A 16,434-nucleotide genomic window follows, 5' to 3' on the forward strand; every position below is an offset into this window, starting at 1 on the left:
AAGTCAAACTCTTACTCTTCACAGATGACATGATACTCTATGTGGAAAGCTCAAAAGACTCCACCAAAAAACCCTGCTAGAACAGCAAAGTCACAGGATATAAAATCAATGCACAGAAATTAGTTGCATTTCTATACATTAAAAATGAAGCAACAGAAAGAGAAATCAAGAAATTTATCCCATTTACAATTGCACCAAAACCATAAAACACCTAGGAATAAACCTAACCAAAGAGGTAAAAAATCTATACACTGAAAACTATAGAAAGCTTATGAAAGAAATTGAAGAAGACACACAAAAAATGGAAAAACATTCCATGCTCATGGATTGGAAGAACAAATATTGTTAAAATGTCGCTACTACCCAAGCAATATTCAATGCAATCTTTATCAAAATAACACCAGCATTCTTCACAGAGCTAAAACAAACAATCCTAAAATTTGTATGGAACCAGAAAAGACCCTGAATAGCCAAACAATCCTGACAAAAACAAAAACAGAAACAAACCTGAAAACTGGAAGCATCACAATTCTGGACTTCAGGCTTTATTACAAAGCCGTAATCATCAAGACAGTAGGGTACTGGCACAAAAACAGACACACAGATCAATGGAACAGAATAGAGAACCAGAAATGGACCCACAGATGTATGGCCAACTAATCTTTGACAAAGCAGGAAAGAATATCCAATGGAAAAAAGACAATATCTTCAGCAAATGGTGCTGGGAAAACTGGACAGCAGCATGCCAGAAGAATGAAACTGGACCATTTTCTTACACTACACATAAAAACAAACTCAAAATGGATGAAAGACCTAAATGTAAGACAGGAAACCATCAAAATTCTAGAGGAGAAAACAGGCAGCAATCTCTTTGATCTCCACCGCAGCAACTTCTTTCTAGATAAGTCCCCGGAGGCAAGGGAAACAAAAGCAAAAATAAAGTTATTGGGACCTCATCAAAATCAAAAGCTCTGCACAGCAAAGGAAACAATCAACAAAACTAAAAGCCAACTGACGGAGTGGGAAAAGATATTTGTAAATGACATATCAGATAAAGGGTTAGTATCCAAAATCTATAAAGAACTTACCAAACTCAACAACCAAAAAGCAAATAATTCAGTGAAGAAATGCGCAAAAGACATGAACAGATACTTTTCCAAAGACACCCTAACGGACTAATGGCTAATGGACACAGGAAAAAATGCTCCACATCACTCATCATCAGGGAAATACAAATCAAAACCCCAATGAGATACCAACTCACACTTGCTAGACTGGCTAAAATTAACAATTTAAGGAAACAATAGATGTTGGTGAGGATGTGGAGAAAGAGGAAAACTTGCACACTGCTGGTGGGAATGCAAACTGGTGCAGCCATTCTGGAAAACAGTATGGAGTTTCCTCAAAAAATTAAAAATAGAACTCCCCTATGACCCAGCAATTGCACTATTAAGTATTTATCCAAAGGATAGAAAAATGCTGATTCGAAGGGGAACATGCACCCCAATGTTTACAGCAGCACTATCAACAATAGCCAAATTATGGAAAGAGTCCAAATGTCCATCAACTGATGAATGGATAAATAAGATATGGTGTATATATACAATGGAATATTATTTGGCGACCAAAAACAATGAAATCTTGCCATTTGTAACAATGTGTATGGAACTAGAGTGTATTATGCTAAGTGAAATAACTCAGTCAGTAAAAGATAAATATCATATGATTTCACTCATAAGTGGAGTTTAAAAAACAGATGAACATAGGGGACAAGAAGGAAACATAAGATAAAAAGAGAAGGAGGTAAACCATAAGAGACTCTTAAATACAGAGAACAAGCTGGAGGGATGTTGGTTGGGGGGATGGGCTAAATGGGTGATGGGCATTAAGGAGGGCACTTGTTGGGATGAACACTGGGTATTAAATATAAGTGATAAATCACTAAATTCTAACAAAATAAATAAATAAAACCCTGATAAATTTTTTAAAAAGTATCTTTTATTTCCTCTTCTTGATCAGAACCAGGTGGGACTAGATGGTCTCCAGGTCTGAGCCTAAAGGCTCTTTAAGTCTTTGAGGTGGGGATAAGGGAGGGTATAGGGTCCCCAGGTATATTTTCAGATAAACAATATCTAATTTTTAAAGTAAAAATATGTCCTATCCAGTAAGTGGGGCATAATTATGCTAAAAAAATATTTCATGGGACATAGTTATATTAAAAATTATTCAGTGTTTATCTGAAATTCAAATATAATTGGGCATCCTATATTTTATCTAGCAACCTTAAGGGAGACGGACCAACATTTAAAATAAGTGGCTTCCAAGGGGTGCCTGGGTGGCTCAGTCAGTTAAGCGTCCGACTTCAGCTCAGGTCATGATCTCGCTATTCATGGGAGTTCTAGCCCCGTGATGGGCTCTGTGCCAACAGCTCAGAGCCTGGAGCCTGCTTCAGATTCTGTGTCTCCCTCTCTCTCTGCCCCTCCCCCACTCGCACTCTGTTTCTCTCTCTCTCTCTCAAAAATAAATAAACATTAAAAAGAAACATGTTAAATAATAAACAAACAAACAAACAAATAAAATAAGTGGCTTCCCTAAAAGGAAATCTTGAGATTGGGGAAAACAGAGGCCACAGTGAGAAATGACTTTTTGAGGAGAGGAATGAAGTCAGTTTCTTTCATGCCAATTAAGCAATCACAGGCGACCCTGTCAGAAATCCAAACTCATGACTAACATGGGACTGGAGATCAGGAAAAGAAATTTAAAAGATTAAGAGTCAGAGAAGCAATCTTCACACACAGGACAAGCCAGCAGACAGAACAATCCCATCCAGGAAGGTAAGAGCATGGCCTTCTCAACCATTGTTTTTGCCCAAGAGAACAGGTTTTGGGGGATTCTGGTGGGCTCCTTTGCCCTCCTTCGTTGCTTCCCTGATGCTTGGCTGCCAGCGAAATTTCTCCTCAGTGCATGTAAGTCTTCAGCTACTGAGAGCTCATGAAGTCTCTTCCTAGGTCCTGTTTCTAGACTGCCAAAAAGCAAAGAAGAGAGCCAGGTAAAGCAATCATTCAGGCTACATCCTGATTTTGATTCTGTGTGTGTATTCTCTTGTCATTTGAAAGACTGCTTCTCTTGGTTTGAGTGAGATGAGATGAGGTACATTTGTTGTCCCTATACTGTTTGCAGAGGTTTACATAGATTTACAAAAACAATTTAATGCAGAATCAAGTTTTGTATCTGTAATTTTGAGCACAGGGCTCACCCCTACGTTATTTACCTGAGATGATCATGAGTTCAACTATAATTTCTTTCTTACAATTGGGAAGGAAAAATTATGCACAAAATGCCCCAGTGTAAAGTGTTCATGTGGTGAATTCCCCCTCTGTTCTCCCACTTCTCTCCTACTATTTTAAGCAGGCTCATTAATATAACTCTATTATCAGACCTTTGAAATTCATAAGAATAAGAGGGAAGAAAAATACATATAATAGCAAGGAGAGAAGAGAAACCACTGTTGGTTTCCAACCAGCACACTTTAATCATGACTTCCATAGTTCATGAGCTTTTGTCTATTTGTTTGTATTATGGCTTAAAATTGTGTATTAAAATATATATCATTATAAGACATATACACAAATTTAAGCCCTATTCCTGAGACTTGAATGAAGGAGAAAGAGGATGCTGTGTTCAGCCACATATTCATGTCATCATAACCATCTATTTGGCCAAAGATTGAAATGAAATTAATACCTTTGGAGAGACCTCCTTTTATTAACCAGTTTTGTGCCAAGGAAAGTAGGGAATAAATAAAAATGAATTTTGTTTCTCTACAAGCTTATGGTATAGAGTCACATTGAAGGCAAATGATGAGCATTTCCCCCCAGAATAATAACTCAAAGTTTGTTGTTGTTGTTTGCTTTTGTTTGTAGTTTCTTCTTTGAACTTGTTTCAGTTGGTAGAAGTGGTTAGAACCTTGAGCAATCTCCACTTGATATCAATGAAAAAAGCAAGTACAAATCCTTTCCCAGAGAGAAACCAGAGGGTCTTGGGTATTTATTAATGTCCACCTGGAGAGAATGTCTTTGTGGATCTTTATGAAGTGCTGAGTGAGATGCTCTGGATGCATTAAATGATGCCTGTGTGCCCCTGCTACAGGTATCCTGTGAACTGTGCCCATAAGATGCCAAAAGAAGAGGCTTACTTCATTCTTGGCTACCCCAAGAAGGGGCACAACCACTCCTACATCACAACTGAAGAGTAAGTTCAAAACTGAACCCAGGGGGGTTTCTAGTTTGCCATTTGCTGACACAGCCTGCTGATTTCCACCAGCACCTGCCTGTCAGTAAATCTCTCTAGTGTTCATTTCTCCAGAGAGTAAAAACCCTGATAATGAGGTGAGGAACCCCCATGATCCTACAAGGGGCTCAGTCAAGCTTCTCTGAGGCCAAACAGGCAAGGAGACAGGAATGATAATCAGTTGGATCTTGGCATTTATTTTTCTGTATCCTTGGCTATTAGGTTTTCACTACAGGTTCCCTGGATGGAAAACGTCTGGATGCAAGATGACGCTTTCCTCAAACCTTGTTATGTCTAACCCACTCAGGCTCCTAGAGATGGTCTGCAGACAGAACAAAGGCGAGTTGCCAAAGAGCTAGTGAGAATGAAGGGCAAGTATGTGCGACTCCAACTGCAGACTGACTCCAGGGTGAAGATGATGGTTATAATTCTGCATCATAATTTATCCTAAGGAAAGCTGTTTGATATTATGAATTAATTAAAAATAAGTATTTATATGATTCAGCATTTCTAAGTGCTAAGCAATGCATAATCAGTCCAAGACACTATCCTTGTCTTTGGAAAAATATTACAGTCTTTTGGATAATTAGGTTCAAGAATAATTTTAGCAAACATAAGTGCTGTAACGGGATGACAGTCTCCTGGTACACACTCTACATATACTAGAGTGGGCAAGATTGGTGGGAGGTCAGTTTACACCCTCTGAGTGGAGACTCCAACAGGAAAAAAATGGTACCAGGTTTTTATTTGGACTATCTCTTAAGTTCAGAACTTACTGAAAACTTGCTCTCCCTTGGAAAAGAACTATTTAAAAATCTTTATTAGAGTGAACTAGCAGGGGCAAGCAAGATGTAGAATCCATTAAAGGGACTGAGGAAGAATTTAGGCTGGGAGCATTTCCTTAGAAGACTCTAGTGGGATTCTCTAACATTCCTGCGTGGTCAGTGGGGAACTGGGATGGGGAGATCTTCTGAAAAAATGTCTGAAGAGCAAAAATACACTCTTTGGGGTATTTGGGGGGTACACATATTAGGTAGGATATTGTTTCAGCTTCTGTATAATGATTTAACAAACTGTATCACTGTGAAACGTCAGGAAAGAGAGGTTGAGGGGTTCTCTCAGTTGAAAGGGCATAAGTAATTTATGGAGATTTTAAACTACAGTTTTCCAGTCATTGCCACTAGAGAGGCTGATTTCATAGGTCTGGGGGTAGGGGCACAGAGTTGGCACTTTAACAAGCATCTCATGTGACTCTGCTGCAGGAGGCATTTGAATGACACTCTAGAGAGCCCTGCCCAGCTGGGTAGTGGATTCTTTTGGTGTGTCTGGCATATCCTGATGTTTTCCACTACTGTATCAGTCACTGGATGTGTGTAAATGCAATGTGACTGTGCATAAAGAAGTGGAACAGAGCTCTGTCTGTGTCAAGATGTCCAAGGGGATGACCACAGACTTGGTGGGTGTAATTAGAGCACAAGCATGCTAGGAATTAAATCAGCTGCCTTCAGTCATGAGAACCCACTGAATGCTTCTTGTGAAAGCTTCATTTCAGGAAAGGGTGATATGGCAGGAAAGAATGATATAGAAGGAAAGGCACTGCTTGGATATCTTAGGCCAGTCACTGTGAATGCTGGTTCTTTCACTTACTAGTTGTGCAGCCTTGGGCGTTTTACCACCTTAAAATGTTAGGGATATCAGCTGTGACATGAACATCATATCTACTTCGGAGGACTAAATGTGAGGATGTGAGGATGAAATAAAAGTCTATATGTGGGCTGCTTAGCACAATGCATGGCACAAATCAGTGCTCAATGAATGGCAGAGAAGCCACTAAGCTGGTGGTGATGTTGATGAATCTTGGTAGGTCTCAGCTTCATGATCCACAAAATAGGTGGACTGGCCTGCATAATTAGGTCAGAGTTTTTATCCAGCACTGTCATCCATCCTGTTTAGAGATGGACAGAATAGACTTAATGCCTCAGCAGCCTTGAGAAGGAGGTGGTCAGGTAGATGTTACAGGGCTTCTGTCCAGGAGAAGCCTCAGCTATATCTTGATTTATGTTCAGATGCTCAATCTCCTATAAATCACCCAGCTCTGCAGAGCCTTTCTTTAGCAAGTCACAGCACTCTCCATTTTGATCATGCTATGAAGTAGAAAATCAGGCCGATGCCACCTAATTGACAGTGTTATACAGGGAAAGCACAGCCTCAGTCACTGTTTCCAGGGCCTCTGTGGTAACTAATGCTTCCCATGGGCCACTGGACATAGGGCTCAAAAGGTTGGCTTAGATGCCCGGATTGCATCCTGCTACAATCTTAGTGAAGTTCCATTCTTAGTGAAGCTACAGGTTTGCTCTAGGTTCAGCTCAGACAGTTCTCCCCAGCACTGAGCCTCCTTGTTATATCTTTTAATAACCCATGCCTGGCCAGCTGGGAGGTTCTTATTGAACATCTTTAGAGTCTCTTGACTCCAAAGTCAAGTCGGCTGGCATCTCTGACTTGGCAGCCAAGCAGTCTGGAGAGATAAGGTTGCTTGTCTCAGCATCCCCTGGGCTCTAGTCCCAGCTCAATTCTAAAATATCTTTTCCAGGTCACTTAGATGAGAACAGAGTAAGCAGTAAGCACTGACCCATCTGGTTCAGTCTTTGGTGATTCTAAACTGGATTCCTGAAGCAAGCAGAGGCCAGATAGCATCTTGTGTAATGGAGTATAAACATGAGACACATATCCTAACAGCTGGGCTAGGCTCTGGCATCCCCATGCAATATTTACAGTCTTGGGGACCTTTAAATCCAACAAGCCCTACTTCCACCCCTTCAGTCAGAATGTGCCAGCCCTAAGTCCTCAGTGGTTGCTTTAAATACTTTCTCCTCTTCACTATCTTTTCTCTATCCCCAGTCAAAACCTACTCTGTGGAAAGTCGCAGATCCCCTCATTCTCACTAGAGTGTCAATGACCCACAAGAGGTGAAAGTAACAGAATATTAAGCTTTTAGGACAAAGGAAAGATGAATCTTTAAAGATGGTATTTCAGGTCTTCAGTTCCAATTGTAAATGAGTAAAAATAATGATGTTGGGGCTAGCATTATGCCCCAAATCCACATATTTATAAATAGTTATCTTAAAAAAGGCATTCAATGGTTCATTCATTTTGCAGATGTGAATTTTTAATCACTCATAATTCATTTGTTCATTTTTTATTAATTTGGCCATCCATCCAACTGTCCACTTAGCCATCCATCCATCCATCTTCAAGAAATATTTTTTTGAAACACCAATGTGCCTGACACTTTCTAGGCACTGAGGAAACAAATTAAAACATAAACCAAAAACCAAAAAACCCCTTTGGGACCTCCTCTCCTAGAAGAGACAGGTAAGCACACTGCTGATTACCACTGCAGGGCTGCGTATAAGAGAAGACAGGATTGGTTGCCATCATACTGGGAGGGGTGGGTGGTGCTGAATCTTTGAACATGAATTTATTAGTCATGCACAAGGAATAAAGGGGTGAGTTTGGGTCAGAAAAGACACAAACACAAATGAGATAAACTCAAGTTTAAATCCTGGCTCCATCTTGTGCTACCCTCTGTATGATCATCAGCAAGGCACTTCACCTCTAAATCTATTTCCTTATCTGTGAAATGGGGATGATAGGTGATGCCTCCTTTGCAGGATTGTTGTAAGAATTAAGTAATCTAGTATGTGTACAATGTTCATCATGGCATCCGGCTTAGAGTAGGTCTTAAGTCAATGTTAATTATCAATCCTTTTTCTGGACTAATAGTTGGGAAAAATGTTTTAAATAAGTCCTTATGGAAAGAAAAGATAACTCAGTCTCAGTAAATACTTTGTTCATGTAAGGGTCAGTTGCTACTGCACTTCTTGTGCCTGGAACTTGGGTGCTTAGGCCATGCCAGTTAGCCCTATTTCTGTGGGCACACACCTGAGAGACTCCTAAAGAAGTTCCTGTTCCTGGTTACAGATGCTGGAGGCCTGGTGAGCGTTCAGTGTGGTATGGGGTAGGAAACTACTTGGGGGCTGGGAGGTGTTGCTCTGGGCTGGAAAAACTCCTGTGAAGATTGAAGATTGATGCATGTTCATTGCAATCTGGACCAAGGTTTCTGTACCCAGATGGATTTGTCTATCTCTTGGGCCAGGGCTGCAGGGATTGGAATCCTGACAGTAGTCCTGGGAATTTTGCTGCTCATTGGCTGCTGGTATTGTAGAAGACGAAGTGGATGCAGAAGCTTGAGGGTTAGTAAAGTTTCCACTGCTGGAATCCCTCTGGATCCAGGATACCCTTCCCTTTCTTTCTTTGAATTTCTGGGGAATGAGATAACATTCTCATGATCACCTCTAGCTCTCCTCTCTGGTTCTGATGAGTCTTTCTCTATACTTCTTTCAAGTCTTCTTTGCTTCTACCTAGGCATGAACCCCAACCAGAAACTTGGCGCATCTCAGTGATTTGATTCACAGCAAACCTGAGTACTTGGCTGTGTATGTAGCTGAGCACTGATAGTTTGTGTGGTGCAAGGACAGAGGTCCTGATACTCTTGCACAGCAAACAATGGCATGTGAGATGCTCCAGATCTTATCAGTCCTTCTGGGAATTCTCACTGGTTCTGTTCTCCAACTTAGTGGCTTGCTCATCTCACCTTGCTGCCTCGCCTGGGAGTTCCAGGTTCTTCTAACTCTGTTATACCAAGCAATTCAGCATGCCTAGGACCTATACAGCCATAAGTACAATGAGGAAATCATCCACCCCTCAGCAGCACAAAGGACCGCTGGGTTTTTAACAGAACCCATTCTCGTTTGATGACCAATGTAGTTTTGACAGAATTTTTTCTTCTTTACCCACATGAACAGGAAGCTAACAAATTACACAGTCCAGTCTTAGGGCAGTAGTGTCTTCCACACATGGGAAACATCAATTGATCTTAAACCATTAGAACTACAGGTCTCACTTAAAAGCCAAGTAGCACTTTAGCTCTTAAGCATCTAAAGGCTCTCTCCATAGTGAGCAATGGAATGAAAGGAAAGTTGCAATTTCTCTCTCCCTTCCCCCTTCTCTCTTCTCTCTTTCCTCCTCCACCCTCTCTTTTTCTGTCCCTCCACACTTCTCTCCATTTCTCCCTTTATTATTACACATCTGAAAACTTCTGAGTTGATACATAATGGAAAACATTATCTTTACAGAAGATGTTGGAATGTCCCATTCCTCATTCAGCAAACACTTCATTTAGAAGAAAAGGTTCTGTGATGGAGAGGACGGTTGTGAGGGTGGGGTTTGGAGCTTGGCAGTCTGAAGAAGGAAAGGGGAAGATAACAGCTTTGAATTCTCCTTGCCAGGAAGCTTGGGCAGTCCCATGTGCCCCTTGCCCTAATCCCCATCTTGCCAGAGTGTCCAAATACAAATCATGAAATACAGTGCAAGTTTGGGGGCCAACACGGCCACTGAGCAGTAGTAGCCCTCCCGTGTGTTGACATTTAGTGGAAAGAAGGAAGTTTATGAGTCTGAATAAGATCCCAAACCAAGTACCATAGGAAAGCCTTGGCTTAGGAGATTAGGGATGGATCTTGTGTTCATATGACACTTCTCTGTGGCTGTTCACAACAGATTAGGGAGGGACTTTGCTCTCTGCCACAGAATTCCATTTGTGCCTCTAGTACAGAGTTAATAGTGCTTTGCAATTGGTTATTAATTTTTTTTGCCTCCTCCACCCCTTATCCTTCCTCCATTTATGTCTTGGGACAGAGAATATTTCTTACTCATCTTTGTACCTCCAGTGCCTGGCCCATAGCAGTCACCCAATTGTATGGCATCAGGATTTGGTCTCATTGTCTGTCATTGACTCGCGTGATGACCTTAGATTTTAACTTCTCTGAGCCTCATTTACTGTATTCTACACCTAGGCACATGTGATATAATATGATATATATCAGTTTTTATTTAATATATATTTTCTTCCATATGTTTATTTAATTCTATATTTGTATATAAAAACACACAATGATTTAAGTCTTTCAAGGAGTAAAAGCTCTACAAATTCAATATGTTGACAACCATTTCCTAATTGGCTTGATGCCACTGGACAAAAATACAATGATTTTTTTCCTTCCTGATTCAACACTCCCATCTTAAACTCAATTAAACCATAACAGAGAGTCTTTAATGTCATAAGCTCAGACACTGTGAACATTTTGCTTAGTAAGGTTTAAGTTCAACCTTACTAGATCAGTGATTTGTAGAGTTTCTGGAATTTTTGTGAGATGGAGCTGTGTTTAAGTTTTCTGGTTCCTGTGGCACCTAAAAAATGCTGTCATTTATTTTTTTTAATATTTATTTTTATTTTTGAGAGAGAAAGAGAGACAGAGCATGAGTAGGAGAGGGTCAGAGAGAGAGGAAGACACAATCCAAAGCAGACTCCAGGCTCTGAGCTGTCAGCACAGACCCTGATGTGGGGCTCAAACCCATGAGTCATGAGATCATGACCTGAGGTGAAGTCGGACACTTAACCGACTAAGCCACCCAGGTGCCCCTACTTCTTAAATTAATATTAAAATCTTGTTTTGAGACTTTCATATTTCCTGAAAAGCTGGATTGGGGATCAGTAGTCTAAGAAATTTAGGCAAAATTATGTAAAATAGTGCACTAAATAAATCCTCCCTGCCTCTCTTCAGTGATTCTTTTTTTTTTTTTTTTTTCCATTTTGAAACCAAAGGACATAAATGACAATAAATGCAAGCTTCAGGTAGCTAAGTTACTCTACCTTTAACAAACTGCTTTAAGCTTTGAAATGTTTACTTTCCCACTTCCATTGACCATAGAATGGTAGCATGGTTGGTTGGAATTAAGATCTCCTAAAGTGTCTCCATTGACTCACAACTCCCTTTAGCCCTGAAAAACATCTTTTGAAAGAAAAGAGTGCTTTTTGCAGCAACTTGTTTCTGCAGGAAAATGATTTATGAAGGGATGGAAGTTGTTTTTGTATTTACCAACTTTACCTTTCACTTGAAAGTTTAGGACAAAATGCTTTTTGATTCTTGGAGAATTTCTTGGAGAATTTCAAGGCCCCTGCTACAGCTCAGTTGACACTCATGTTTCACTTGTGTTTCTCACTGCTTGATCAGGGGCCCCTGCACTGGGGCTCTTGCTAAAATGCAGATTCTGGGACCCTCTCTGGTGGTGGGACCCAGGAAGCTGCCTTTTAAAAAGATTTATTTTTGAGAGACAGGGAGAGAGGCGGTGGGGGCAGGGGGAAGGTGGAGAATCCCAAGCAGGTCCCACACTGTCAGTGCAGAGCCCAATGCGGGTCTCGATCCCATGAACTGTGAAATCATGACCTGAGCTGCAATCAAGAGTCTGACACTTAATGGACTGAGCCACCCAGGCATCCCCAGGAAGATGCCTTTTAAATCGAATGCTGAAGTTTCAGTACAAATACATAGAATTGGCAGTGAACTAGGGGAGTGGATCATGCCCCTATCCTATAGCAGGTGAGAGATTTACAAAGAAGAAAAAGAATATAAGTGATAATTGAGGTAAAGGGAGAAAAGGCATTAAATACCTTACCTGTGGGCTGCGAGTTGGGAAGGGGAGCAGAAACTTCCTGCATCCTCACATCAAGATTAGGGCCTTTGCGCATATATCCTTCCAGGGGGTAACATCAATAATAATTTCAGACTAGAGTCTAGGAAAACTACTTCTTTACAGTCTGCAGACTGTGTAGTTATCAGCCCAATCCATGTCTGGCCTGATCTCACTGATATTTCAAACACTTCTCCACTTCTCCCTGAGAAACCTGCCTTAATGCCCTCTTCCAACCTAGTAGACCCCAATGATTAGCCACAGTCTGCAGAAAAGGCTGAAGAACTGCTAACATCCTCACAGCCTCCTTGTTCCAGTCCCTCTCAGCCAGTACCACAGAATGCATATTGCTAATGCCCTACTGGCTAGATTTGGCTCACTGGTGTTTGGGACTGTATTAAAAAAAAATTGAATTAGGTACTAAAATTTAAAAGTAGCATGTTACATAAAAATCTCAATTTCCAGTTTCTTTTTAAAAATCAAGAGATCTAGCAAAAACTGGCAGCTATATAGTGGTTGTCCCTTTAGATGAGACACTCTCCCTCCTTTTCTATGGCCCCCACCTGGCCCCTTTCCTCCCCCTTAGCATTACCTGCCTGCTCCTTCTAAGGATCTGAATAGAGCTGGGTTGCCTGGGGGCAGGCAATAAAGAGGCGCATTGTCTGCATAGCACTGGTTCTCCATGTGACCCTGGATCATCAGTTTTGACAGTATCACCTGGGAACTTGTTGGAAATGCGCATTATGGGCCTCACCCTAGTGTCAGAAAGTCTGGATGTGGGTCTGCCAATCTGGGTTTAACAAGCCCTCAGGTAATACTGATGCATGCTAAAATTTGAGAACCGCCACATGGAGAATTTAACAAAAATAAAAGCAACTAAAACTATGCTTTTTATTATCATAATGTGCTAGTAATTTTAAACTATGTCAGTGATGAAATATTCCACCTCACTATGGTGGACCACTCCTGAAGTCCCCACTTGGGTATGTTTCTCTGTGCTGCACAATTTGTTGTTATTATATTCTAGGGATGGAGAATATCACCTTGTAAACCTATGCAAAGCACCAAACTAAGCTTTCACCCACCCCTCCCCATAATAACTCAGGGTACATAATTTATTCCTTGACTAGTCATCATGTTGCAGCTTAACTTGGAAGCTCAGGCTACAACCACAGTATTTCTACCACAACATATGCGTTTATAGCATTTTAAAGATATTTTGCTGTCATTATGGGGAAGGCAGAAATAGTCAGTGTGTCCCTGCTGCCAAGTTTCTCAAAAGTTTTTTTCTCACTGAGATACCTCACTAGCTTTGACCACCTCCACTCAAAATCATTCTCTGAGGTTCATTTTTTAGATTGATTCTTTTTCTCTTTCCCTTCAAGAATATTCATTGACGAACTAATGGGTATCAGGCACTGTACTAAGTGCTTTACCTTTAGTTTTAATTTCTACAACTCTGAGAGGTAGGTGCATACTACAGATGCACAAATACTGGAATTCAGACAGGCAAAATGACTACTAGCTTGAAACACACTGCACATAAGTGGCAGAACCAAGATTAAAACCCATTCTTCTTCTTCTTTTTTTTTTTTTATAAGTTTATTTATTTATTTTGAGAGGCAGGGTGAGGGGAGAAGTAGAGGAAGAAGGAGAGAAAGAATCCCAAGCAGGCTCAGTGCTGTCAGCACAGAGCCTGACATGGGGCTTCATCTCACAAACTGAGAGATTATGACCTGAGCCCAGATCAAGAATTGGGTGCTCAACCAACTGAGCCACCCAGGCATCCTGATTAAAACCCATTCTTAAAATTTCAACTTCCTTCTCTTTTCTTTATTGAACTCAATTATTTTTTTCTCAACCACTGACCTTCATGCATGCACATTTCAGGACAAAAGCATTCACATTGGCACTCGAAGTACCTTAACAAGGAGATGTCCACGTGAGGGGTTTGGTCACAAGGATAGCAAGCTGCCTTTTCAAGAGAATAATTGTGAACCTGTGGTAGGTTGAGATCCTATATCTTGGTGTTTCTGTATGGCTGTTTTTAACTCAAATGAATAAAATTATTCCAATTTAAAAAGCAAGGACAATATGAATATACACAATGCTACTGAACTGTACACTTAAAAATGTTAATTAAAATGGTAAAATTTATGTTTTATATATATATGTATATATAAACATAAGTAATAACATAATAAACATAACAAAAACATAAATAAACAAAATACATAACAAATAAACAAAAAACACAATAACAAAGATAAAAATGGGGAAGCCCAGAGATTGTCTTAAATCATGTCCTCTTTTACTCAGATTTTTTAGGTCAATGATCTTATGTGTATAAGATCCAAAGGAAGAAGTTTGTTCTGCATACAATATCTTTTTTGTCTTATGTTTTTAGTATATTTGCCTTTTTCTGAATATAGATATATCTAGGGGAGAAAAAAAAGCATCTGTTATTAATTGTATAGAGCTGTGCAGTCCAAAAGGGTAGCCACTAGCCACATGTGACTATGGAGCATTTGTAACAAAGTAGTTTAAATTACAATGTGCTGTAACACATACCAGATTTCAAAGATTTAGTATGAAGAAAAAAATATAAATAATTCATTAATGATTTTTATATCAATTACATGTTGAAATGATATTTTGATATGTGGGATTAAATAATTAAGATTAATTTTACCTGTTTATTCTTATTTTGTAATGTGGATACTAGAAATGTTTAAATCTCATATGTGGTATACTCTATTTCTATTGTGTGCACTGGTATAGGTGCAGTATATCATAATGGTGGAGAGAATGGACTCTGGAGCCAAATTGCTGTGAAATTGTGTGACCTTGAACAAGTGACTTAACCTCAGTTTTCCAACCTGTAACATGAAAACAATGTAAACACTCTAGAATTCTAAATTTTGAGCATTAAATAAAGGCCTGGCACATTTTTGCTATACTGATGATAGCACTGGCCTTTAGATACACAAGATACACAAGGATGTATCTATGTGGTATAAATGTAATGTATATTAGTGGCTTTAAAAACAGTGTTCAAGAACTCACTAGCTAGGGCTTGGGACTTAAACTGACAAAGGTAATGCAGGTATAAATAAGTTTTTGAGATTTTGGGAAGCCTGTGGACACTTACAAGTTTCTGTCCAGAGAAATAGCATAGTTATGATGCTAACCATTAACTCTACCCTCTCCCAGAACATACGCACTGTTGCCAAGCCCATACTCTCCCTTTCTCATTCTCACAGGTTCCTAATGCTCCACCTGCCTATGAGAAACTCTCTGCAGAACAGTCACCACCACCTTATTCCCCGTGAGAATGCTGAGAGGTGCTGAAATGATTTCCCTTACAATTTTGCTGGAATTTAATATGGACATCTAATATTCTGCTTTGGAATGCTGTAGAAACAGTATAAATCATCCCTAATAATAAGCTTAGTATTAAATTGTTAGTAGAGCAACTAGTAATACTAATTGGGGAAATTATGAGAAATATTAAAATGGAAAAAACTTTGTTAATAAACACAATAATGATACTATTTGTATAATTTTCTGAGACAGAATTCAAGTGTGTATTCTGGCACCATTAAATTTCTTCTTTGTTGAAATTTGGCTAACAACTAAGAAACTACTATTCTGATTTTTGAAGAAGCAGCATCTTGGCCAATAAGAACTCTAACAAAATTGCTGCACATGAGTCTGTGGCATGGAGTACTTGCAAAGGATATCTTTATAGGTTTAAGACAAATTTGACCTACCAAATTATACTCACATTCAGAAAAGTATCAGTAATGTCTCTTTGTGGTCTACAATTCCATGATACTACAATAACATACTGCAGATATCCTGTATCTTCATACATAGAATCCAGTTCTAATTACATTTCACTTCAAGACTCAATACTATCATAATTAATGATAAAAAGTTTCTGTTAAACCAGAAGGTGGTGTAAGGATTTAAATAAGATACTGTAGGCTTCTGGGAAGATGGCGGCATAGGAGGACGCTGAGCTCACCGAGTCCTGCGGGTCACTTAGATTCCATCCACACCTGCCTAAATAACCCAGAAAATTGCCAGAAGACTAGCAGAATGGATTCTCTGGAGCCAAGCGTAGATGAGAGGTCCACGGAGGAGGGTAGGAAGGATGGAGAGGCGGTGCACGCTACAGGGACTGGCAGGATGCAGCTGGGGCAGAGGGGTGGACCGCCAGCAAAGCAGAGCCCCCAAGTCTGGCTTGCAAAAACAGAGGGGCCGGACGGAGTGTGTTCTGACAGCAAGCAGGACTTAACATCTGGAAGGTTATAAGTTAACAGCTCTGCTCGGAGAGCAAGAGGGCTGGAGGACAACAGGAGGGAGAGTTGTTGAGCCCCTGAGGACAGAGTGCAGCTTGGTGGGGAACAAAGGCGCTCACCAGCGCCATCTTCCTTGCCCATCCTCCAGGCAAAATCCCAAAGGGAACCGGTTCCTGCCAGGGAACTGGCTTGCACCACGCAAACACCAAACGCTGTGATTCTGTGGTTCCATCCCTCCAGGAGGTCTGAC

General features: G+C 40.2%; 1 protein-coding gene across 2 annotated transcripts; it reads left to right on the forward strand.

Annotated features, from left to right (window-relative positions):
- Positions 1 to 2,780: 2,780 nt before the first annotated feature.
- Positions 2,781 to 15,209, forward strand: MLANA (melan-A). 2 transcript variants are annotated; one of them, XM_030293918.1, is made up of 6 exons: positions 2,787 to 2,834; positions 3,009 to 3,049; positions 4,150 to 4,251; positions 8,447 to 8,543; positions 13,768 to 13,881; positions 15,141 to 15,209. In XM_030293918.1, exons 3-6 carry the CDS (start codon positions 4,175 to 4,177, stop codon positions 15,207 to 15,209), a joined length of 357 nt encoding a protein of 118 aa, XP_030149778.1. In that variant the 5' UTR covers positions 2,787 to 2,834; positions 3,009 to 3,049; positions 4,150 to 4,174. The 2 variants fall into 2 exon arrangements, with proteins under 2 accessions (XP_030149777.1, XP_030149778.1); XM_030293917.1 differs by lacking the exon at positions 3,009 to 3,049 and having other exon boundaries at positions 2,781 to 2,834.
- Positions 15,210 to 16,434: the final 1,225 nt, after the last annotated feature.

This window comes from Lynx canadensis, chromosome D4 (genome assembly GCF_007474595.2).
Source record: "Lynx canadensis isolate LIC74 chromosome D4, mLynCan4.pri.v2, whole genome shotgun sequence".
Lineage (NCBI taxonomy): Eukaryota > Metazoa > Chordata > Mammalia > Carnivora > Felidae > Lynx > Lynx canadensis.

Bases quoted from the DNA above. Each gene is read 5' to 3' on its own strand.
- MLANA (XM_030293917.1), top strand. From the start codon at position 4,175: ATGCCAAAAGAAGAGGCTTACTTCATTCTTGGCTACCCCAAGAAGGGG. The intron at 8,544-13,767 runs GTTAGTAAAGTT...TGCACATTTCAG, and splicing joins GTGGATGCAGAAGCTTGAGG to GACAAAAGCATTCACATTGG. The intron at 13,882-15,140 runs GTAGGTTGAGAT...TCATTCTCACAG, and splicing joins AGAATAATTGTGAACCTGTG to GTTCCTAATGCTCCACCTGC.